This window comes from Mustelus asterias, chromosome 13, assembly GCF_964213995.1.
Source record: "Mustelus asterias chromosome 13, sMusAst1.hap1.1, whole genome shotgun sequence".
Taxonomy (NCBI): domain Eukaryota; kingdom Metazoa; phylum Chordata; class Chondrichthyes; order Carcharhiniformes; family Triakidae; genus Mustelus; species Mustelus asterias.
Genome location: NC_135813.1, coordinates 53,020,626 through 53,044,240, shown reverse-complemented (window position 1 = coordinate 53,044,240; position 23,615 = coordinate 53,020,626). Strand labels below are relative to the sequence as shown.

The 23,615-nt window shown below is 43.8% G+C and overlaps 1 protein-coding gene across 6 annotated transcripts in view; it reads right to left on the bottom strand.

Annotated features, from left to right (window-relative positions):
* Nucleotides 1–23,615, bottom strand: part of specc1la (sperm antigen with calponin homology and coiled-coil domains 1-like a) — a 364,982-nt gene that overhangs the window by 216,267 nt on the left and 125,100 nt on the right. For all 6 annotated transcript variants that reach the window (XM_078226760.1, XM_078226763.1, XM_078226764.1 and 3 more), the window contains exon 3: nucleotides 17,906–18,080. In XM_078226760.1, the coding sequence (XP_078082886.1) occupies nucleotides 17,906–18,080 (175 nt within the window). The remainder of the gene's footprint in view (nucleotides 1–17,905; nucleotides 18,081–23,615) is intronic.

Sequence of the window (23,615 nt, the reverse complement as noted above, 5' to 3'; positions counted from 1 at the left end):
ACATACGCTTTCTTCTTCCTCTTGACAAGACATTCAACCTCTTTTGTGAACCATGGTTCCCTCACTCGGCCATTTCCTCCCTGCCTAACAGGGACATACCTATCAAGGACACGCAGTATTTGTTCCTTGAACAAGCTCCACTTTTCATTTGTGCCTTTCCATGACAGTTTCTGTTCCCATCTTATGCTCCCTAATTCTTGCCTAATCGCATCATAATTACCCCTCCCCCAATTATAAACCTTGCCCTGCCGTACGGTCCTATCCCTCTCCATTGCAATAACAAAATACACCGAATTGTGGTCGCTATCTCCAAACTGCTCTCCCACAACCAAATCTAACACTTGGCCAGTTCATTTCCCAGTACCAAATCCAATGTGGCCCCACCTTTTGTCGGCCTATCCACATATTGTGTCAGGAAACCCTCCTGCACACACTGCACAAAAACTGCCCCATCCGAACTACTCGGCCTATAAAGGTTCCAATCAATATTTGGAAAATTAAAGTCACCCATGACAACTACCCTGTGACCTCCACACCTATCCATAATCTGCTTTTCAATTTCTTCCTCCACATCTCTATGACTATTTGGGGGCCTATAGACAACTCCTAACAATGTGACCGCTCCTTTCCTATTTCTAACTTCAGCCCATATTACCTCAGTAGATCCCCCTCGAACTCTGCCTTTCTGCAGCCGTTAAACTATCCTTGATTAACAATGCTACTCCTCCACCTCTTTTACCACCTTCCCTACTCTTACTGAAACATCTATACCCCGGAACTTCCAACAACCATTCCTGTCCCTGTTCTGACCACGTCTCCACAATGGCCACAACATCGTAGTCCGAAGTACTAATCCACGCTCCAAGTTCACCTACCTTATTTCGGATGCTCCTTGCATTGAAGTAGACACACTTCAACCCACCTTCCTGTCTGCCGGTACACTCCTGCGACCTTGATATCTTCCTCAGTACCTCACGACACTCAACACTGACTTCTGGACTATAGCTCCTTTTCCCATCCCCCTGACAAATTAGTTTAAACCCCCCCGAAGAGCCGTAGCAAATTTCCCTCCCAGGATATTGGTGCCCCTCTGGTTCAGGTGCAACCTGTCCTGTTTGTACAGGTCCCACCTTCCCCAGAATGCCTGCTTCATACTCACATGGGAGTTTAGTTAATGCCTGCTCCATACTCACATGGGAGTTTAGTTTTTGCTTCAAGTAACAATATGTGCTCCAGTCACAATAACCTAAATGAACTGAACCCATTCGGTAAAACCTTTCAACTTGGCTGCTTAAATGGTCATACAAAATACTGAATAAAATTGCTCCTTACCTCTCTGCATACTACTTACAGGACATTCATTCTCTAGAAGGAATCATTAATTAAAACGAACAAAAGACATTGCAGTAGCTCTTGACTGAACAGCCCGAATACACACCAATTGTCCCTACTCCAGTAACTCTGTACTTTAGTCACAAAAATTGCATCTTCTTTTAATTTGTTTACGGGATGGGGGTATTGCTGGCTAGGCCAACGTTTATTGTCCATCTCTTGCGAAGGCGGTGGTGAGCTGCCTTCTTGAACTGCTGTAGTCCCTGAAGTATAGGTACACCCACAGTGCTGTTAGGGAGGGAGTTCCAGGACTTTGACCCAGTGAAAGTGAAGGAATGACGATATATTTCCAAGTCAGGATGATGTGACTTGGAGGGGAACTTCCAAGGCGGTGGTGTTCCCATGTATCTGCTGCCCTGGTCCTTCTAGATGGTAGTGGTTATGTGTTTGAAGTAGGTCCTGCCTAAGGAACCTTGGTGAGTTCCTGCAGTGCATCTTGTACATGGTACACACTGCTGCCACTGTTCGTTGGTGATGAAGGGAGTGAATATCTGTGGAAGGGGTAGCAATCAAGCGGGCTGCTTTGTCCTGGATGGTGTCAAGCTTCTTGAATGTTGTTGGAGCTGCACTCATCCAAGCAAGTGGAGAGTATTCCATCACACTCCTGACTTGTGCCTTGTAGATGGTAGGCAGGCATTCCAGGAGGTCAGGTGGTGCGATACTCGCTGCAGGATTCCTGCTTTTGACCTGATCTGATAGCCATGGTATTCATCTAAGTATTTGCACACAAGGGGTTAATAAGTTCAGCTCTCTCAGAATAACACAGTTCCCTACTTACCACACTATTTAAGCTGCAAAATCATTTATGCAAAGTGGCATGGCAGGCACAACCACTTTCAATATTCCTGTCAGCAAACATCGCACATATCATCAGTGCTGATAAATGGGGAAAACACATTGTCGGATTCAGAGAGGAACAAAATACATGCTATCAATTCTGAGATTTAACGGAGAGGGACTGGAAAAGGTCAAACTTATTGTTCAAATCACTCCCCCTAGAATTTTATTGAAGAATATTATGTCCTGAGCAGATATTTATTTTTTATTGTTGAAGTGGAGATTCGAGAGTCAGGTCTCCTCACTCAGGGTCACTCCAGAGATGTTAGTTAAAGTGAACAGCACTCCATGCCCTGAAACAGCTTGTAATCTCAGTTACAGTGAACAGCAACCCATATAGGAACATGGAATATGCAGACCGCACATCTTACTGGAGCCTTTGTAAAATTAACAAACTGAAGTGGCACGGGAGCACAGTGGTTAGCACTGCTGCTTCACAGCTCCAGGGACCTGGGTTCGATTCCCGGCTTGGGTCACTGTCTGTGTGGAGTTTGCACATTCTCCTCGTGTCTGCGTGGGTTTCCTCCGGGTGCTCCGGTTTCCTCCCACAGTCCAAAGATGTGCGGGTTAGGTTGATTGGCCATGCTAAAATTGCCCCTTAGTGTCCTGGGATGCATAGATTAGAGGGATTAGCGGGTAAAATATGTAGGGATACGGGGGTAGGGCCTGGGTGGGATTGTGGTCAGTGCAGACTCGATGGGCCGAATGGCCTCTTTCTGTCCTGTAGGGTTTCTATGATTTCTATGATTTCTATGAAGTGATATAGGTGGGAAACAGTAGGCTTCTGTGAGACAAAATGGAATGGTACAGGTAATAACTGTACATGGTGCATGGCAGCGGATACAGACTTTTGGTGCCTGTTAAACCCATTGCAAATCAAAAAAATCATATCATGTTTCCCTTTATCTCATGTCTTTAACACAGTAGATCATCCAAAGGCACATCACACAAACGCAATCAGGCAAAACTTGACACTGAATCAAAAGAGAAGACACTAAAGCATGTGACCATTGCCTGATCAAAGTAGTAGGTTTTATGCATTCCTTTAAAGAGGAGAGAGGGGCAATGAGATTTAGGGCAGAAATGTCAGAGCTTAGAGTTCAAATGGCCAAAGGCACAGCCACCAATGTTGGGATGCAGCTTGTTGGGGATGAACAAGTGGCCAGAGTTGGAGGAATGCTAAATTCTCAGAGGATGATAGGTTTGGAGGAGACTACAGAGATAGGCATATACTCTAGATTCCCTTCTACAATATTAACATTCAAAAGAAAAATGAATAAATACTTTAAGAGGAAAAACATACAGGGCTGCAGTAAAAGAACAGGGGAGTAGGATTAATTAGATAGCACTAAAGTTCTAGCAATAGCACAGGGGACCTAATGACCTTTCTCATTGCTGCATCTTTCCATGATCCAATGACAAAATATGGGAAAATAATACAAAAGATGATAATGAGGAATGAACACACAAGAATCAGGGGCAGGAGTAGGCCATTTGGTCCCTTGAGCCTGCTTATCATTCAATAAGACCATGACTGGTCTGATTTTTGCCTCAACTCCACTTTCTTGTCTGTCCCCCTTAATCTTAGATCCTTGTCAGCCACACAGCCCATTGAGTCTGCACCGACAACAATCCTACCTAGGCCCCATCCCCACAACCCCACATATTTAACCCGCTAACCAACGCATCCCGGAACACTAAGGGGCAAGTTAGCATGGCCAATGCACCTAACCTGCACATCTTTGGACTGTGCGAGGAAACCAGAGCACCTGGATGCAGATACAGGGAGAACATGCAAACTCCACACAGACAGTGACCCAAGCCAGGAATCGTACCCAGGTCCCTGGAGCTGTGAGGCAGCAGTGCTAACCACTGTGCCACCATGTCACCCAATCCTCGATCCAAGCTAATAAATTACCCCTAATCCCATGTGAACTAACCTTGAGTATTAACCTTTTCTTTCCCTGTTTATGTTTCTTTTTTCTTTTAGCCCTTGTAATCTTTCTTTTCACTACACTGTAGGATGTAATATCTTAGCATGGATAGAGGATTGGCTAGCCAACAGAAAGTAGAGAATTGGGATAAATGAGTATTTTTCTGGGTGGCAAGATGTAACTAGTGGGGTACCACAGAGTTTGATCCTCGGGCCCCACCTATTTACAATCTAGACCAGTGGTTCCCACACTGGTGCAGCGAGAGAGGATGGCAAGTGTGGCGGGAAGATTCGAGGACAATCAAAGAAACATTTAAACATGGATAGATATTTTTCCAAAGTGAAAGCAAGAGCATCAAGTGATGCTGAGGACGATCCGAGTCCACGTTGTGATCCAGAATCGCTGTTCGACAGAGTGCTGAAGAGGAATCGTTTAATTCTACACCAGTAGCAGGCCCAAACAAACTCCAAAAAAAGAAAGTTTGTCGACGATATATGGATAGCTATCTGAATCTCAGTTTCACATGGACTGGAGATGAAAACGTACCTCGGCCTATGTGTTTGATCTGTGGTGAGAAGATTTCCAATTCCAATATGGTCCCAAGCAAGATGAACAGACATCTGTTGTCAAAACATGGAAATCTGGCAAACAAGGATGTTCAATATTTTGAAAGGTTTTTGGAACAGCAGAAATGCCAACGATCATATTTCGAAAAACGAATGACAGTCTCAGATAAGATGCAGATTGTATCTTACCAAGTGGCTGAATTGATTGCTCAACAGACAAAACCACAGACAATAGCTGAACAATTGATTCAGCCTGCCTGCAGCTTGATTGTGAAAACTTTGTTTGGTGATGATGCTGAGCGAGAAGTTATGGAAGTTCCTTTGTCTGATAATACAATTCGCAGAAGAATAGTTGATATGTCAGCTAATATTGAGAAGCGTGTTTCCGAAAGTATGAAGAATTCTAAATTTGCCATTCAAGTTGATGAATTGACCGACATTAGTGGAAAAGCACAGTTGCTTGGCTATATCAGATTCATTCACAATGATGAAATAATCACACAGTTTCTATTTTGCAAGGAATTTGAAAAACATACCAGAGGACAAGATATTTTCCAAACCTTGTCTGAGTATTTGGAAAAAGTTGAGATTTCATGGGATTCTTGTATTGGAATTTGTATGGATGGAGCGCCATGTATGATAGGGAATGTGAGAGGCTTGGCGGCACTCAAACAGAAAAATCCAGATGTAATATCAACTCACTGTTTTTTACACAGAGAGGCATTAATCACCAAGACCCTTGTAGCTGATTTGAAGTTGGTTCTAGATCAGACTGTGCGCATTGTGAACTTCATCAAAGCAAAACCACTAAAGGCCCGGTTATTTGCTCAACTCTGCACTTGGAGGTTCACTGGATGCCCCACAGAAAAGTTTTAAATCGGGTGTTGGAACTGAAGAACGAATTAAGAGAATTTTTGGAACAAGAAGGGAACCCATTGTACCACCAACTGGATGACAATGACTGGTGTGCAAAGCTGGCATATTTGGCCGATATCTTTTCCCAGTTGAATGTGCTCAATGCCAGTATGCAAGGCCGCGATGACAATATCCTCACAACAACAGACAAACTAACTGCATTCAAAAAAAAAGCTTCAGCTCTGGCTTGGAAGAGCGATGCAACATAACCTCGAAATGTTCCCACTGGCAAAAAGTTTTAAAACGAGCAATGAGTTGTACGGCCTCATACAGGAACTCTTGCAACACTGGTAGAAAAGATTGATCATTACTTCCCATCGTTGTCTACAGAAAAATTCGACTGGGTTAGAGACCCCTTTGCGAATTCCAGCTGTTCAGGTCTGACACTGGATGAGGAGGAGGAAATGGCCTGCATTTCGAGTGATCGCACCTTGAAAAAGAAACACGGGAGTATGCCACTGGACTCCTTTTGGACATACAACCAGAAACAGTATCCACGCATCTCTTCGAGAGCATTAGCTATTCTTCTACAGTTCTCCACAACATATTGTTGTGAACAGGGATTTTCAGCTCTGACAAATATCAAAGACCAGAAAAGAGAAAGGCTTCTTTGTGATGATGAGGAGATGAGAGTTTGTTTGTCTCAAATTAGACCTAATATAAATGAGAGGCTTTTTCCCAGGGTGGAAATGGCTGCTACGAGAGGACACAGGTTTAAGGTGCTGGGGGGTAGGTACAGGGGAAATGTTAGGGGTAAGTTTTTCACACAGAGGGTGGTGGGCGAGTGGAATCGGCTGCCGTCAGTGGTGGTGGAGGCAAACTCAATAGGGTCTTTTAAGAGACTCCTGGATGAGTACATGGAGCTTAATAGGATGGAGGGTTATAGGTAGGCCTAAAAGGTAGGGATATGTTTGGCACAACTTGTGGGGCCGAAGGGCCTGTTTTGTGCTGTAGTTTTCTATGTTTCTATGTATCTAAAACAAGCTCACACCTCTCGTTGAGTTTGTAAACTTACTTAAGGTTACATATGTAAGAGGCTCGTCTATAAGTATATTTTGGGAATGAATCATGTTTTTATGTAGCTGCATTGTTTTATATTTTCTGGATGTCCCATGATCATATTATAAAGTAGTTGTGTTCTGTGTTATGAATCAAGCACTGCTAGGAGTTGTTTTTTTTTGTTTTTGCATGTATTTCTTATCAATAAAAAATTTGGTGTGGGGCGAGCAAATTTTTATTCCGAAAGTGCGGCCCAGTGAAAAAAGTTTGGGAACCACTGATCTAGACTTAGATGTAGAGATAGTAGGTACCATAATCAGATTTGCAGATGTCAAATGTGGGATAGTAAGTTGCGAAAATGAAATAAGAAATTCGCAAATGGATATGGATAGGTTAAATGATGGGGTCAAAATCTGGCAGGTGGAGTTTAACGTGAATAAGTGTGAGATTCTTCATTTTGGTAAACAAGCAAATTATCTAAATGGAGTGAAGGCCACCATGTTGGTCTTCACTGTTTGTAGGTGTCCCGAACAGCTGTCTAAAATTAACACTGGATTAATTTAAATATGAAAAGAAAGATCCTGCACCTCCATTAGAATACTCTGTAAAGTGGGTGAAAAAATTGGTTGTTATGTGCGTGCAGTTGAAATGTTTTGTAGGGGATATTCCCTTTTTATTTTTCCTTCTGTTGAGTAGCAAGAATGTTTCCATAACATCTCACTCCACATGATGCAAAGTCCAGATATGTAATTCCCCAAGGTCATCATTCAGTCACCAATTAAACCAACTATTTACCCACAATAAAGCTTATATTTATCCTTTAGTGGCTATTCTGCTTGGTTCTGAAACACAGTGCTCCATGCCCACCCTATTCTTCATTCATCTCCTCTCTCACCCAAGCCCAGTTTTCATCTCTAGCCCTGCCAAACTCCGAGCTCCAAAGTGCTTCCAAAGGCCCCAATCAGTATCCCAATCCCTTGAATAAGCATCAGCACAGCTCCGTTTACAAGTTACTGGAATGTTATTAAATTACTAATGATAGCAGGAGAAGGTTCAAGGCTGTGATATAATCCCAAGGTTTGACTCTCATCATCAATTTTACTTGGCTTTTATAATTGGTGTTCCATCTGAAGCAATGAACTGTGTCACAGCCTCACAATTCCTCCTCCCTAGCTGTCTCAAGAGCAATTAGAAATAGGTAACAAATGCTTGTCAGTGACAGCACACTCCATAGACAAACACAAAAACATTCTGACTTGAAATCTTTCAATGTTTTAACAAGTTAAATTGGGAAATTTGAACAGCAACTGGGATATTTGTTGCAATACTTACAAAACGTTTAAACTGCATGCACCTAACAACCATAAAGTGTTTCTTTCCCCCAAGTAATTCGGTCTTGCTACAGATCTGCCTTTAGTTGTGATGTCAACAACTGGTGATTAGTTTGAGGTAACATTACAATGTTATCAACGGGAAGAAATTGATCTTTTGTCAACTAAATGTTATACCCAAAACATCAGTTAAAAACTCCACAGAGGCACACTGGGTGGGTTTTTAAGACATCTTATTAACAATAACATGGTTGGGGTTTCGATGGCACAAGGGTGCATTTACAGTATTTGTATCCCAAAAAACCTTTGAAGAAGAGATTCCACCTTGACAAGTGTCTCATTGACTTGATGGAGGCATGCAGAGACAGTGCAGGGGGACCGATCGATACTCTGCCACCATCATTCAACTCCTACACGGCCTTGGTGTTGTTAAACTGTTTGTTTGACATCTGGTCTTGGAAGAGCTAAAATTTCTTCAGAATTTAAACAAAATAATATGGAAGATAGACAGATTTTCAAGATTTTCTTCCTTCATCCATTGTTGGCATGGCAATTTATATAGCTTTTCTTCTGCACTTTTTCGTCATCAATGACATCATGGTATACAAAATCTTGTAAGGATGCATTTTCAATTGTCAGTATTGCTGAACTTGTCCAATGTTCCATCATACTTCCCAAATAATATTTCACTCTTCAATAGAGAACAAGAATGTTCACCGGGAGCATTTGTGACAGGTATTGTTAGAAATATGGGGCGGCACAGTGGCTAGCACTGCTGCCTCACATCAGCAGGGACCCATATTCGGTTCCCGGCTTGGATCACTGTCTGTGTGGAGTTTGCACGTTCTCCCCGTTTGCACGTGTCTGCGTGGGTTTCCTCCGGATGCTCTGGTTTCCTCCCATAGTCCAAAAGGCGTACTGGTTAGATGCATTGGCCGTGCTAAATTCTCCCTCAGTGTGTCCAAACAGGCGTCAGAGTGTGGCGACTAGGGGATTTTCACAGCAACTTCATTGCAGTGTTAATATAAGCCTTCTTCTGACTCTAATAAACTTAAAACGCATTTTTAGAATGGTTTCCACATTTGGAAAGGTTGCCTGTAGACCATCACATACAAGTCGGCACAAATCAGCTGTTGATCTTAAAGCACAGATCTCATCATTATCAAGGAATGAAATTGTTTCACATCATTTGCGGCACGGTAGCGCAGTGGTTAGTACTGCTGCTTCACAGCTCCAGGGTCCCGGGTTCGATTCCCGGCTCGGGTCACTGTCTGTGTGGAGTTTGCACATTCTCCTCGTGTCTGCGTGGGTTTCCTCCGGGTGCTCCAGTTTCCTCCCACAGTCCAAAGATGTGCGGGTTAGGTTGATTGGCCCGGTTAAAAATTGCCCCTTAGAATCCTAAAATGCGTAGATTAGAGGGATTAGCAGGTAAATATGTGGGGGTAGGGTGGGATTGTGGTCGGTGCAGACTCGATGGGCCGAATGGCCTCCTTCTGCACTGTAGGGTTTCTATGATTTCTATGATTTCTTTTCTCCTTGGAGAGACGAAGGATGAGAGGAGACCTAATAGAGGTGTATAAGATGTTGAGAGGCATAGATCGGGTGGATTCTCAGAGGCTTTTTCCCAGGGTGGAAATGTCTGCTACGAGAGGACACAGGTTTAGGGTGCTGGGGGGTAGGTACAGGGGAGATGTTAGGGGTAAGTTTTTCACACAGAGGGTGGTGGGCGAGTGGAATCGGCTGCCATCAGTGGTGGTGGAGGCAAACTCAATAGGGTCTTTTAAGAGACTCCTGGATGAGTACATGGAGCTTAATAGGATGGAGGGTTATAGGTAGGTCTAGAAGGTAGGGATATGTTCGGCACAACTTGTGGGCCGAAGGGCCTGTTTGTGCTGTAGTTTTTCCATGTTTCTATCATCTTCAGAAAGATTTGTGTCTGTGCCCTCTCGAGCTCAATTAATTTTGTACTGCAGCGGCATTTAGTATTCTCATCTAAACGTCTGTCAAAGAGCACGTAAATAAATCAACAGTTTTCTTCAGAGATTCACTTCTACTCTGCAATTGCAACATTATTGTGTCACGAATAACACTGACAGCTTCAACGATGATCTTTTATTTTCCTCTTATGGTGACTTCATTGTTTCTAGTTTCACCAAAAAATTACTTGTACGCTTCTCATCATCAGAGAGACCTGTATTCTTTGTTAATGTTAGTGCCTCTCCTTCCACCAAGCTATAGTCATCTCAAACTTCCATGACAAAATTTTTAACTGGCGCTAATAATTGTACAGCATTCAATAAAGTTGTATCAATAATTTGCTGACAGCATTAATTCTTTGAAGTTAGCGGCTCAACAATAGAGTAAAAATAGCAATATCGTACTTTTCAAACTTCCCTGCTAAAGATTTTCCTTCCGCTTTGACACATGGTTTTTCTGAATTTGATGTGGCTATGTCTGATAAGAACATAGAACAGTACAGCACAGAACAGGCCCTTCGGCCCATGATGTTGTGCCAGGCTTTATCTGAAACCAAGATCAAGCTATCCCACTCCCTATCATCCTGGTGTGCTCCATGTGCCTATCCAATAACCGCTTAAATGTTCCTAAAGTGTCTGACTCCACTATCACTGCAGGCAGTCCATTCCACACCCCAACCACTCTCTGCGTAAAGGACCTACCTCTGATATCCTTCCTATATCTCCCACCATGAACCCTATAGTTATGCCCCCTTGTAATAGCTCCATTCACCCGAGGAAATAGTCTTTGAACGTTCACTCTATCTATCCCCTTCATCATTTTATAAACCTCTATTAAGTCTCCCCTCAGCCTCATCCGCTCCAGAGAGAACAGCCCTAGCTCCCTCAACCTTTTCTCATAAGACCTACCCTCCAAACCAGGCAGCATCCTGGTAAATCTCCTCTGCACTCTTTCCAGCGCTTCCACATCCTTCTTATAGTGAGGTGACCAGAACTGCACACAATATTCCAAATGTGGTCTCACCAAGGTCCTGTACAGTTGCAGCATAACCCCACGGCTCTTAAACTCCAACCCCCTGTTAATAAAAGCTAACACACTATAGGCCTTCTTCACAGCTCTATCCACTTGAGCGGCAACCTTTAGAGATCTGTGGATATGGACCCCAAGATCTCTCTGTTCCTCCAGTCTTCAGAACCCTACCTTTGACCCTGTAATCCACATTTAAATTAGTCCTACCAAAATGAATCACCTCACATTTATCAGGGTTAAACTCCATTTGCCATTTTTCAGCCCAGCTTTGCATCCTATCTATGTCTCTTTGCAGCCTACAACAGCCCTCCACCTCATCCACTACTCCACCAATCTTGGTGTCATCAGCAAATTTACTGATCCACCCTTCAGCCCCCTCCTCTAAGTCATTAATAAAAATCACAAAGAGCAGAGGACCAAGCACTGATCCCTGTGGCACTCCGCTAGCAACCTGCCTCCAGTCCGAAAATTTTCCATCCACCACCACCCTCTGTCTTCGATCAGATAGCCAGTTACCTATCCAATCGGCCAACTTTCCCTTTATCCCACACCTCCTTACTTTCATCATAAGCCGGCCATGGGGGATCTTATCAAACGCCTTACTAAAATCCATGTATATGACATCAACTGCCCTACCTTCATCAACACACTTAGTTACCTCCTCAAAAAATTCTATCAAATTTGTGAGGCACGACTTGCCCTTCACGAATCCGTGCTGACTATCCTGGATTAATCCGCATCTTTCTAAATGGTCGTAAATCCCATCCCTAAGGTCCTTTTCCATCAATTTACCAACCACCGAAGTAAGACTAACCGGTCTATAATTACCAGGGTCATTTCTATTCCCTTTCTTAAACAGAGGAACAACATTCGCCACTCTCCAGTCCTCTGGCACCATCCCCGTGGACAGTGAGGACCCAAAGATCAAAGCCAAAGGCTCTGCAATCTCTTCCCTTGCCTCCCAAAGAATCCCAAAGCCTCCCAAAGAATCCTGGCTTTCCTTTATATCAACAAAGCTCATTTTCTGTGGAAACTGAATAGAAGGCATGCAAGTTTTGAACAAATTCAAGAAAATTTACGGTTCCCTCAGAAGATTCTGCTGGTGCTTTGCAGATTAAGTTAAAGGAGTGACCAGAACATGGGATGAATATTGCACAGGGGCTTGTATTGTTCAGGCTTGCTTATAGGCCTAAATATTTTCCTGCCATAATTGTGGCATGATCGAAGCTCTGCCCATGACAATTGTTTGATGTCCAAACTTAAATATACAAAGATTTCCAAAACCATTGTCTCCAGACACTCAGAAGTGTGGGATTGTAGCGAGACAAATCAGAAATCGCTCTACAACTGCATCATCGCTGGTCGCTACCTTAAAATTAATGTTAATTGGTCCACATGACTCACATTTGCTGTTGAATCAACTATTATGGAATAGTATTTGGCATTTTTAACTTCATTAATGAATTGGTTTCTGAGCTGCTCGGCAATTACAGTGATGAAGTCATCTTAAGTTCTGTGCATTAAAATGTTGGTCTTTCCTGATTTTCCAAATGCTCTTTAAGAAACTCGTCAAATTCACTGAGATGTTCAAGACAGGCTAAAAAACGTTACTTCTGAGTTGACACTGATGACTCATCCTAACCTCTTAGCCATAGTTCCAAACAAGACAGCAGCTTGATTGTGGCAACAACACATCTCAGCATTCTCCTCCAATAAGAACACTCCTCTTCAAACTGAGCTGATAATGCAGAATCAATTCTTCCAGATAATTTACATTTTTCAATGAACGCACACACAGCTTCATCACGCAAACCAGCTTTGCATCCATTGATTGTCTACACTTCCTGCTGCCTCTGGAAAGCAGCCAGCATAATCAAGGACCCCATGCACCCTGGACATTCTCTCTTCCACCTTCTTCCACCAGGAGAAAGATACAGAAGTTTGAGATTACATACCAACCGACTCAAAAACAGCTTCTTCCCTGCTGCCATCAGACTTTTAAATGGTCCTACCATATGTTAAGTTGAACTTTCTCGACATCCTAAGCTATGACTGTAACACTACTTCTGCATCCTCTCCTTTCCTTCTCCCCTACATACTCTATGAACGGTATGTTTTCTCTGTATAGCACAAGAAACAATACTTTTCACTGTATCCCAGTACGTGACAAATCAAAAAAATGTCTTTTTGAAGTTTCATGATCAGCAAAGTAGAGCCATATGAGTTATAGAGCAATACAGCATGGAGACAGGCCCTAGGGCGGCATGGTGGCAGAGTGACCTCACAGCGCCAGGGACTTGGGTTCAATTCCCAGCTTGGCTCACTGCGCAGAGTCTGCACATTCTCTCCCGTGGCTGCCTGGGTTTCCTCCCACAGTCCACAAGACATGCTGATTCGGTGCAATGGCCATGCTAAATTCTCCCTCAGTGTACCTGAACAGGTGCCGGAGTGTGCGACTAGGGGATTTTCTCAGTAACTTCAGTGCAGTGTTAACGTAAGCCTATTTGTGACACTAATACATAAACTTTAAAAAAACTTCAGGAAACCAGTCCATGCCCTCCCAGCTATTGCCCACGTTTGGTCCCTATCCCTCTAATCCTTTCCCATCCATGTACTTATCCAAATGCTTTTTAAATGTTGCCTCAACCACTTTCTCCAGCAGCTCATTCCAGACACACACCACTCCCTGCCTGAAGAAGTTTCCCCTCAGGTCCCTTTTAAATCTTTCCCCTCTCACCTTAAATCTATGCCCTCGAGTTTTCAATTCCCCTTCCCTGGGAAAATGACTATGCGCGTTCATCCTATCTATGTCCCTCGTGATTTTATACACCACAATATGGTCAACCCTCATTCTCCTTGGTTCCAAGGAATAAAGTCCTAACTTCTCTCTTTAATTCAGGCAACATCCTCAAAAATCCTCTTTGCATTCTTTCCAGTTTATCAATGTCTTTCCTATAACAGGGTTACAGAAACTGTTGTGGCCAAACGGGCCATCTAAAATAGCGATTTGTAAAGCACTCTGGGACAATTGGGCAAGAACTAAAACGACAGGCTGCAGCCTAAAAGACAGAGACAAACAGGCTGCAACCCAGACCAGTGAATACACAGGGTATGGGTCATCTCCAGGACAAGAGAGACTTTCTAGTCAAACTGGGTTGTTTACCAGACATAAGGGCGCCGTAACCCCTTATTTGGGAGGTGCGAACCCTACGTGCCCCCAGCACCTGCAGACGATGTGGAGATGCCGGCGTTGTAAGAAGTCTCACAACACCAGGTTGAAGTCCAACAGGTTTATTTGTAGCAAACGCCACTAGCTTTCGGTTCCGAAAGCTTATCTGTATTGAAACAGGGGCGGCACGGTAGCACAGTGGTTAGCATTGCTGCTTCACAGCTCCAGGGAACTGGGTTCGATTCCCGGCTTGGGTCACTGTCTGTGTGGAGTTTGCACATTCTCCTCGTGTCTGCGTGGGTTTCCTCCGGGTGCTCCGGTTTCCTCCCACTGTCCAAAGATGTGCGGGTTAGGTTGATTGGCCAAGCTAAAATTGCCCCTTAGTGTCCTGAGATGCGTAGGTTAGAGGGATTAGTGGGTAAAGACGTAGGGATATGGGGGTAGGGCCTGGGTGGGATTGTGGTCGGTGCAGACTCGATGGGCCAAATGGCCTCTTTCTGCACTGTAGGGTTTCTATGAAACCCATTTGCCAACCCCTGGCCCACTTCCCTAACTGATCAAGATCCCCCTGTAATTTTTGATAACCTTCTTCGCTATCAACGATACCTCCTAATTTAGAATCATCTACAAACTTACTAACTATGCCTTGTACATTCACATCCAAATCATTTTTATAAGTAACGCAAAACAAGAGTCCCAACACTGGCCCCTGAGGCACACCACTAGTCACAGGCCTCCAGTCTGAGAAACAACCTTCAACCATCACCCTCTGCTTCCTGCTATTGATCCAATATTGAATCCAATTAGCTAGCTCTCCCAGGATCCCATGCAACTGAACCTTCCAGACTAGCCTGCCAAACAGGACCTTGTTAAAGGCCTTGCTAAAGTCCATATAGACAACATCTACTGCCCTACCCTCATCCTTCCTCCTGGTTACCTCTTCAAAAAACTCAGAGAGCTTCATCAGACATGACTTCCCACACACAAAGCTGCGCTATCCCTAATCTTAAACCCCTAATCCTAAAAGATCTCTTCCAAAGTTTCTCCAGTTCGAGTACCCGTCAATGAATGCTTGTTTCCCTTTACTAAGGCCAGGGAATAATTTGCGTTAATAACAGTCAACTGACTTAGATGTTTCCAAAACATTTCTCTTCACTCATTTTTCTTCACTCAAAAGATGGGACTCATGAAGACTTCTAACCTGCTTTCAGCCATGCAAACTCAAACTCTTCTCAAATTTTCCATATTATTTAGTATTAAATATTCTATCATACCCAGTGGAACAGATTTTGGCCATAAGGCAATGTCTACAGGGAAGGTTTCTGCGCTCACTTTGCAGCAGAAGAATCAGCAGTATCTGCTAATTCCATTCCCATTTCAGAGTCCACTTCTTCCTGTTGAGCTTTTTCAGGCTGCGGTATGGCCTTGGTCTCACCCTTGATTGCCCAACACTCTCTCAGCACTGGCTGGGTTCAAGTTGCTCCTGGCTCACTCAATTGCCTCGCTGTTCTTCTGGTTCATTGGCTGCCAGCCTAGCTGTCAGACCTCCTAAACTCACCATTGGCTCATTGTTCAGCCCTCCTCTGCTATGTTGGGCTGGTTGAATCACCCCACTGCTCTTCTCAATGATCACCAGCGCCTCCTCTTCATCCCCCGAGGCAAGCCCACTGTTGGCTCAGGCTGCCAGCCTGGCCATCTATGCTCCTTAGATCCCTGGCCCTGGTCAGAAATTGGTTTGTCTTTTTTTATATTTGGGTTGCCTGCCTCATCCTCCTCAGCCCTGGCGTCAAGGTCAAGAGTCTACCAGCTGCTCCCCTCGATAACGGCAAGCTACCGCCTGCCCTCCTTGCTTGGCCCTCAAGCTTGAACCTCCCAAAATAAGCTTGTGATCTTGCTGCTGGTTCAAGCTGCCTGCCTGGCTATCTGACCTCCTCGGCCCTGCTTTAAAAACTTGGACTGCTGCTACCAGGCTCTGATTGGTGCTCAAAGCCACAGGCCAGCATGCCCCCTCCCCCATTGGTTGGGGCCCTGTGCCCTAGGCACAATATATTAAATTGCAAGTCTGTTTCTGGTCACGGCCCCAGTAGGTCATCGGAAGAAATTCTGAGATTTCAAGGTCTGAATCGGAATCGCTGCCATGGAGCACCATCATAGAATTCGCGCAATGGGCCACTTTAATAGAATTATAACTTTCCGGTATGTTCTGCAGTCAGGTTTCTGGCTTGGTATGACAAAGGAGTGTAGCTCAGAGCATGCATGCCCTCTTGCTCCACATATAATTACAAAAATTAAATAGCATATCCCCAGAGAGTAGACCCTTACAATTCAGGCTGCAACGAATGCTAGAAACACCTTGCCATTTCCAACCAGCACCCTGGTCCCTCTGCCAGCTGCCTCCCTTCCCCCTCTCTGGCGCCCGTGGCCTTCCCCACCTCACTCTTCACCTCCCTCCCGACCGCTGCTGCCTCCCTCTCCAACCCGCTGCCACCCTCCCTGACCCTTGCTAACTCCCTTCCTGGTCACTACACTTACTGCCTCCCTCACTGACTTTATATCAGCCCTCACAATGACAGGTAAATTCTGATTGTATAAAGGTTCCCCCTGTAAACAGTGCAACAATAGCTATACTGCTGACAGGGGTCTCCATTTTAGGGTACGCTCATAGTTTCTCAGAATCTTACACACTGGAACACTACATGACATGAAGCCTTTTGTTTTAAACAGGACTCGAGTCACATCAAAACAATCTACCTGACAGGAACGCAAGCTACAGAGACCACACGCCCCTTCCTCCAGCGCAGGTCATTTATAAAGCATTAAAATGTGGTCACAGTGAGAAAAGATTTAGGTAGCATTGCATTGGGCAATGCTGCAGAATTACTCCTTCCTGACATGTCTCAAATTCAGGATCATGCTTTGGCAAGTTAGGGAGTGACTGGTCCCTCGACACTGTATGACCAAGCCATGAATGACTGCATGATCACTACACGCCAGTGTTAGCCTCCCGGACCAGAACTCCAAGGTATATTAGGATGCCAGTCTAAACCCTAACAATTCTTCTATTTTGGCATAAATGTGAGGAAAGGATGTTTCACTCCACTTAAAACCCATTTTAAATATAGTTAGCAATCACAAATATACTTGCTACAATGAGTGTAGACAGCCTTTGAGTTTTCAGAGAGATATAGAGCTTTCAGAAGCCTACAAAATTCTTTTAACTTCAAGCAGAACAGCCAAACTCCAAACCCTTTCTGCAAAAAATTACTTCTTTCTGCTACAGATCCAGGACTGCACATAAACCACAACATCATATGACCCTGTCAAGCTAATCTGAAATCCCAGGAGAACTTAAGTAAATGAAAGTCCATTACCTCTACTTAACATAACCACTTGCAAGGTTGACATGAGTAATTATTTTGTTCTCCCAGCATCTGAACTGCATTCTTGCCAGACACACTACTACCTGTAGAAAAAAGCTGAACTTTAAAACATTTACCTGAAACATTAAAAAAATTATATATCATTTGCACAATTTCATCACACCTGTGAGATATATGTGAAACATATCACCTTGTCGTCAGATACAGGTCAGAACACACTGAGAAATGCAAGGCCACATGCCGGTAAGGATTTCCCTAATGATAAAATGTATACAATCATATGAACAGAACAAATTGTTTAAATTTTCAAATTAAAAATAGAAGCTTCAAAAACCATTGGCTGTGCACAGAAAAGTGGAGCTGAGCAGGAACAAACCTGCAGGATTCTTTGTTTTGCCATCAGGATTGCTGCTTGTGGTCGATCCTGATGCTGCAGAACTCAACCCTATTGATGCAGGTGGGCAGAGGTTCTTCTTAACTTTGGTACTGTTGGTCAAAGTCAGTCCACCAGGCGCCCCTGCCAAAAGATCATCATTGCTCCTGCTCTTGCTCTGTTGGAAAAGGAGAAACCACAAGGATAAAATTTTGATAGTGTTAGCTGAGTTTGTCCCAGCGCATTTTCCAAAAGATGGTGCTGTACTGGCAACAAACCCAGTCACGATAATAAACGCCATCTCAAAAAATAATGTCCATGCATTCAGACAACTTGACACAACTGGCGCAAAACATATGTGGAACCCAATTATTGTGAGTATAGCCATAATTTTGGTTATAAGCAAAGGCTACCTGTAATTACCCAAGTCAGAAAGGTTAGTCCTTCCATCTCATCCACCACTCCGTCCCAAACATAAAAGATCCAATATGAAGTACACAAAAGCAATGTTAACAGTCAACTGTCAGTTGACAAATGTCATTGACCTGAAACTTGTTTGTACAAGGTTTTTTGTACTAAAATTAGTGCATGTGGCTAAAGCAGTGTTACTGCGACCACACCTGTGGCTAGTTAGTAACATCTGTTGTGTATTGCTAAGGTGGTTCCTGACCAGCTAAATGCTCATGACATGTAACACGGTCAATGAAAGGAAAGATCAGTTTTAATTGGTCACTGCTCAATAGGGCAGACAGCTCATTTTCTGAATCAATAGTTCAAGTGTCAACTGACATTTTAATCATATTTTGTCTCTTTCATTTACAGATGGTCCTCCGTTCTGTTGCAGGAAAGCGGCACGGTGGCACAGTGGTTAGCACTACTGCCTCACAGCGCCAGGGACCCGGGTTCAATTCCTGGCTTGGGTCACTGTCTGTGCGGAGTCTGCGCGTTCTCTCTAATTCTGCGTGGGTTTCCTCCGGATGCTCCGGTTTCCTCCCACATTCTGAAAGACGTGCTGCTTAGGTTCATTGATCCGAACAGGTGCTGTGGCAACTCGGGGAATTTCACAGTAACTTCATTGCAGTGTTAATGTAAGCCTTACTTGTGACTAATAAATAATAAATAAATTACCATATCCACTTGAATACTGCCATGTAGTTAAACAGCAACCTCTGAAAGGAGATTGATACTCTTTTCAGCATACTGCTTAACAGAAATTAGCTACAAAAGTTATGGGATAGTCTTCACAATAAATGTGTTTCTGACATTCCAACATGTTCTAATGCAAGCAAATGCACTATTGTAACTAAAGTTTTAAGCTAAGTATAGTTCTCCAAAGGTCAAACTGTCCTGGAACATAATGTACGAATTCTCACATTAATTTTCTCTGGAGACGAAAGACTGCAAATCAATCTGCACTGGATTGGTTTGCTAGATTTTCCAAGTTATGCTGGGATTTGCTGAACAGGTGCCAGTACAATAAAAGCAGCAATGTTGTTTATCTAGTCCTTTCCCATCTGGTTTCAATAAATGAAAGCAAAACTGCTAAAAAAATACATTATAAAAACAACTCTATTCCTGGTGATCCCCTGAAGCAAGATAACTGCTAGAAAATCACTCAAAATTCTTCCAAGATTCACTGAAACAATATCCTTGTTAGCCACGTACAAAGATTTGGTTCAAGAATTGTGATAAATGAGATTAGAATGGTGTATGCTTGCACACCAAATGTTCACTGGTTCAAGCCATGCTGTGACTGCAAAAACAGGGTGGACAGAGAGATATCTCTTTTGGAGCAGGGATTTCATTGTGTACAAGACTGGATCCCCAAGGTATTTCCCCTTAACTACCGAATGTTCTAAGCTTGAAAATAGCTGGGGGAAGTGACGTCAGTGGCAGGGCTATTAATTTAGTAACTGAGTCAAACTCAGTTCCTATTACTCAGAATTTCATTGATGTTTAGAGGTTCCATCTTTTTCTTCCCACAAGTCAAAACCCTTGACAACATGAATCACTTGTAAAATCACGCTTAATAAATGGAAGTAAGTGTTGATTTGTTTGATTGAGTTCTTTGATGAAGTAATGGAGAGGGTTGATGAGGGCAGTGTAGTTGATAGTGTGCAAATGGGCATTCAAAAGGCATTTGCTCAAAGTACTACACAATAGGCTTTTTGAAGCCCACAGGGTTAAAGGGAGAAATGCAATGTGGATAGAAACAGAGAATACCACATAAGTAGCCACACAGAGCAGTGGACCAGTTTAAAAGACCTAGGGAGCTCAAGTCTGTTGACTGGCTAAATTTGCAGAAAAATTGAAGTGCAATGTCACAGGGAAATAGATGATTGGTTGCTGAGTATTTTGTTGTTTATCTTTAAAAACTCATGTCATTTATTAGTAATTGTATGAGTGACAACACAATTTATTAGCACTAGTAAAGCCAACTAGGTGTAGTAGGGTTTCTTAATCATGAATTAAAATAATAAATGTATTAGCACATAATAAAGATAACAGGTCAGGTGAAGTTCTTTTTACTCGCTCATGGAATGTGGGCATCGCTGGCTGGTTGGCCCAGCATTTATTGCCCATCTGAGGGCAATTAAGAGTCAACCACATTGTTGCAACTGAAGAATGCTCCTGGAATGATCCAGAGCACATCTATAAATAAGTGTCCATAGCTTGAGGAACTTTAGCTCAGAGCCACTGAGCTGAAGACACTGTGATGCATCAGGGAGGGAGAAGTTACATGGACACTTTGTTCCAGCAGCCAGTCACACTCGAGGATAGGATCTTCTGATATGGTCAGCGGTCAGGGACAGGAAGGGGTGACTACAAATAAGGCAGGTATGAGGATTGAGAAGGAAGAAGTCAAGAAATCTCAGCCCTTGCAACTGGCCAACAGTTTTGAGATGCTTGCAGCCTACATGGATGAACGTGAGGAATAAGGTACGGATGAGCAAACTGACCATCAAATGGGAGGAGTTAACAGGAACATAGCAATAATAGGGGATAGTATAGTCAGAGGCCAAAAGCTCTGCTTTCTGCCCGAGGCCAGGACTTGGCACATCTGCTGAAAGCTGGAAAGGAACTTGCCATGGGAGAGGGAGGATCCAGTGGTCATGATCCATGTTGGTATCAATGATATAGGTAGGACTTAGAAAGAGGTTCTACTGAAGGAATATGAAGAGTTAGGGGTTAAATTTAAAAAACAGAATCTCAAAGATAATAACGTTTGGATTAGGGGCGGCACGGTGGCATAGTGGTTAGCACTGCTGCGTCAGCGCCAGGGACCCGGGTTCGATTCCCGGCCTTAGGTGACTGTCTGTGTGGAGTTTGCACGTTCTCCCTGTGTCTGCCTGGGTTTCCTCCGGATGCTCCGGTTTCCTCCCACAGTCCAAAGATGTGCAGGTTAGGTGGATTGGTCATGCTAAATTGCCCCTTAGTGTCCCCAAATGTGTAGGTTAGGGGGATTAATTGGGTAAATACCTGGGGTTACGGGGATCGTTGTCGGTGCAGGCTCGATGGGTAGAATGGCCTACTTCTGCACTGTAGAGATTCTATAATTCTATTACCAGAGCCACGAGCAAGTTGGCATTGGTTAAATCAGATTCAAGAGTTAAATATGTGGTTCAAATTTAGCGCAGGAGAAATAGGTTTCAATTCATGGAGCAATGGAACGAGTAGTGGGGAAAGTGGGAGCTGTAATAGAATAAAGAACAACGAAAATTACAGCACAGGAACAGGCCCTTTGGCCCTCCAAGTCTGCACCGACCATGCTGCCCATCTGAACTAAAACCCCCTACCCTTCGGGGACAATATCTGTCTATTCCCATCCTATTCATGTATTTGTCCAGACGCCCCATAAAAGTCATTATCGTATCTGCTTCCACTGCCTCCCCCAGCAACGTGTTCCAGGCATTCACCACCCTCTGCGTAAAAGACTTGCCTCGTACATCTCCTCAAACCTTGCCCCTCACACCTCAAACCTACACCCCCTAGTAATTGACTCTTCCACCCTGGGAAAAAGCTTCTGACTATCCATTCTGTCCAATCCCTTCATAGTCTTGTAGACTTCTATCAGGTCACCCCTCAACCTCCGTTGTTCCAGCGAGAATGAACAGAGTTCTTCAAACTCTCCTCATAGCTAATGCCTTCCATACCAGGCAACATCTTGGTAAATCTTTTCTGTACCCTCTCCAAAGCCTCCACATCCTTCTGGTAGTGTGGCGGCCAGAATTGAACACTATATTTCAAAGCCGGCCCAAACAAGGTTCTCTAAAGCTGCAACATGACTTGCCAATTTTTAAACTCAATGCCCTGGCCGATGAAGGCAAGCATGCTGTATGCCTTCTTGACTATCTTCTCCACCTGCGTTGCCACAGTGACTTGTGTACCTGTACACAGAAATCCCTTTGCCTATCAATACTCATCAGGTTCTGCCATTTACTGTATATTTCCCATCTATATTAGACCTTCCAAAATGCATTACCTCACATTTGTCCTGACTAAACTCCATCTGCCATCTCTCCGCCCAAGTCTCCAACTGAAATATATCCTGCTGTATCCTCCGATGGTCCTTATTGCTATCCGCAATTCCACCAACCTTTGTGTCGTCCGCAAATCTACTATTCAAACCAGTTACATTTTCCTCCAAATCATTTATATATATTACGAACAGCAAAAGTCCCAGCACTGATCCCTGAGGAATGCCACTAGTCACAGCACTCCATTCAGAAACACACCCTTCCCAGTGCTACCCACTGTCTTCTATGACCGAGTCAGTTCTGTATCCACCTTCCCAGCTCACCTCTGATCACACGCAACTTCACCTTCTGTACCAGTCTGCCATGAAGGACCTTGTCAAAGGCCTTACTGAAGTCCATGTAGACAACATCCACTGCCCTATCCTTTTCAATCATCTCCATCACTTCCTCGAAAAACTCGATCAAGTTAGTGAGATACGACCTCCCCTTCACTAAACCATGTTGCCTCTTGCTAATACGTCCACTTATTTCCAAGTGGGAATAAATCCTGTCTCGAAGAATCCTCTCCAATAATTTCCCTGCCACTGATGCAAGGCTCACCGACCTGTAATTACCTGGATTATCCTTGCTACCCTTGATAAACAAAGGAACAACATTGGCTATTCTCCAATCTTCAGGGACCTCCCCTGTAGCCAGTGAAGATTTCTCTCAAGGCCCCAACAATTTCCTCCCTTGCCTCTCTCAGTATTTTTGGGTATGTCCCATCAGGCCCTGGGAACTTGTCTACCTTGATGTTTTTCAAGACCCCCAATACCTCCTCCTTTAATCTCAACATGACCCAAACTATCTACGCACCCTTCCTCAGACTCATCATCCACCAAATCCTTCTCTTTGGTGAATACTGATGCAAAGTACTCATTTAATACCTCGCCCATTTCCTCTGGCTCCACGCATAGATTCCCTCCCCTGTCCTTGAGTGGGCCAACCCTCTCCCTGGCTACCCTCTTGCTCTTTATATAGAACATAGAACAGTACAGCACAGAACAGGCCCTTTGGCCCACGATGTTGTGCCGAGCTTTATATGTATAAAAAGCCTTGGGATTTTCCTTAATCCTGCTGGCCAACTTTTCGTGATCCCTTTTAGCCCTTCTGACTCCTTGCTTAACTTTCTTTCTACTTTCTTTGCATTCCACACTTGCTTCATGTGTTCCCAGCCTCCTAGCCTTGACAAATGC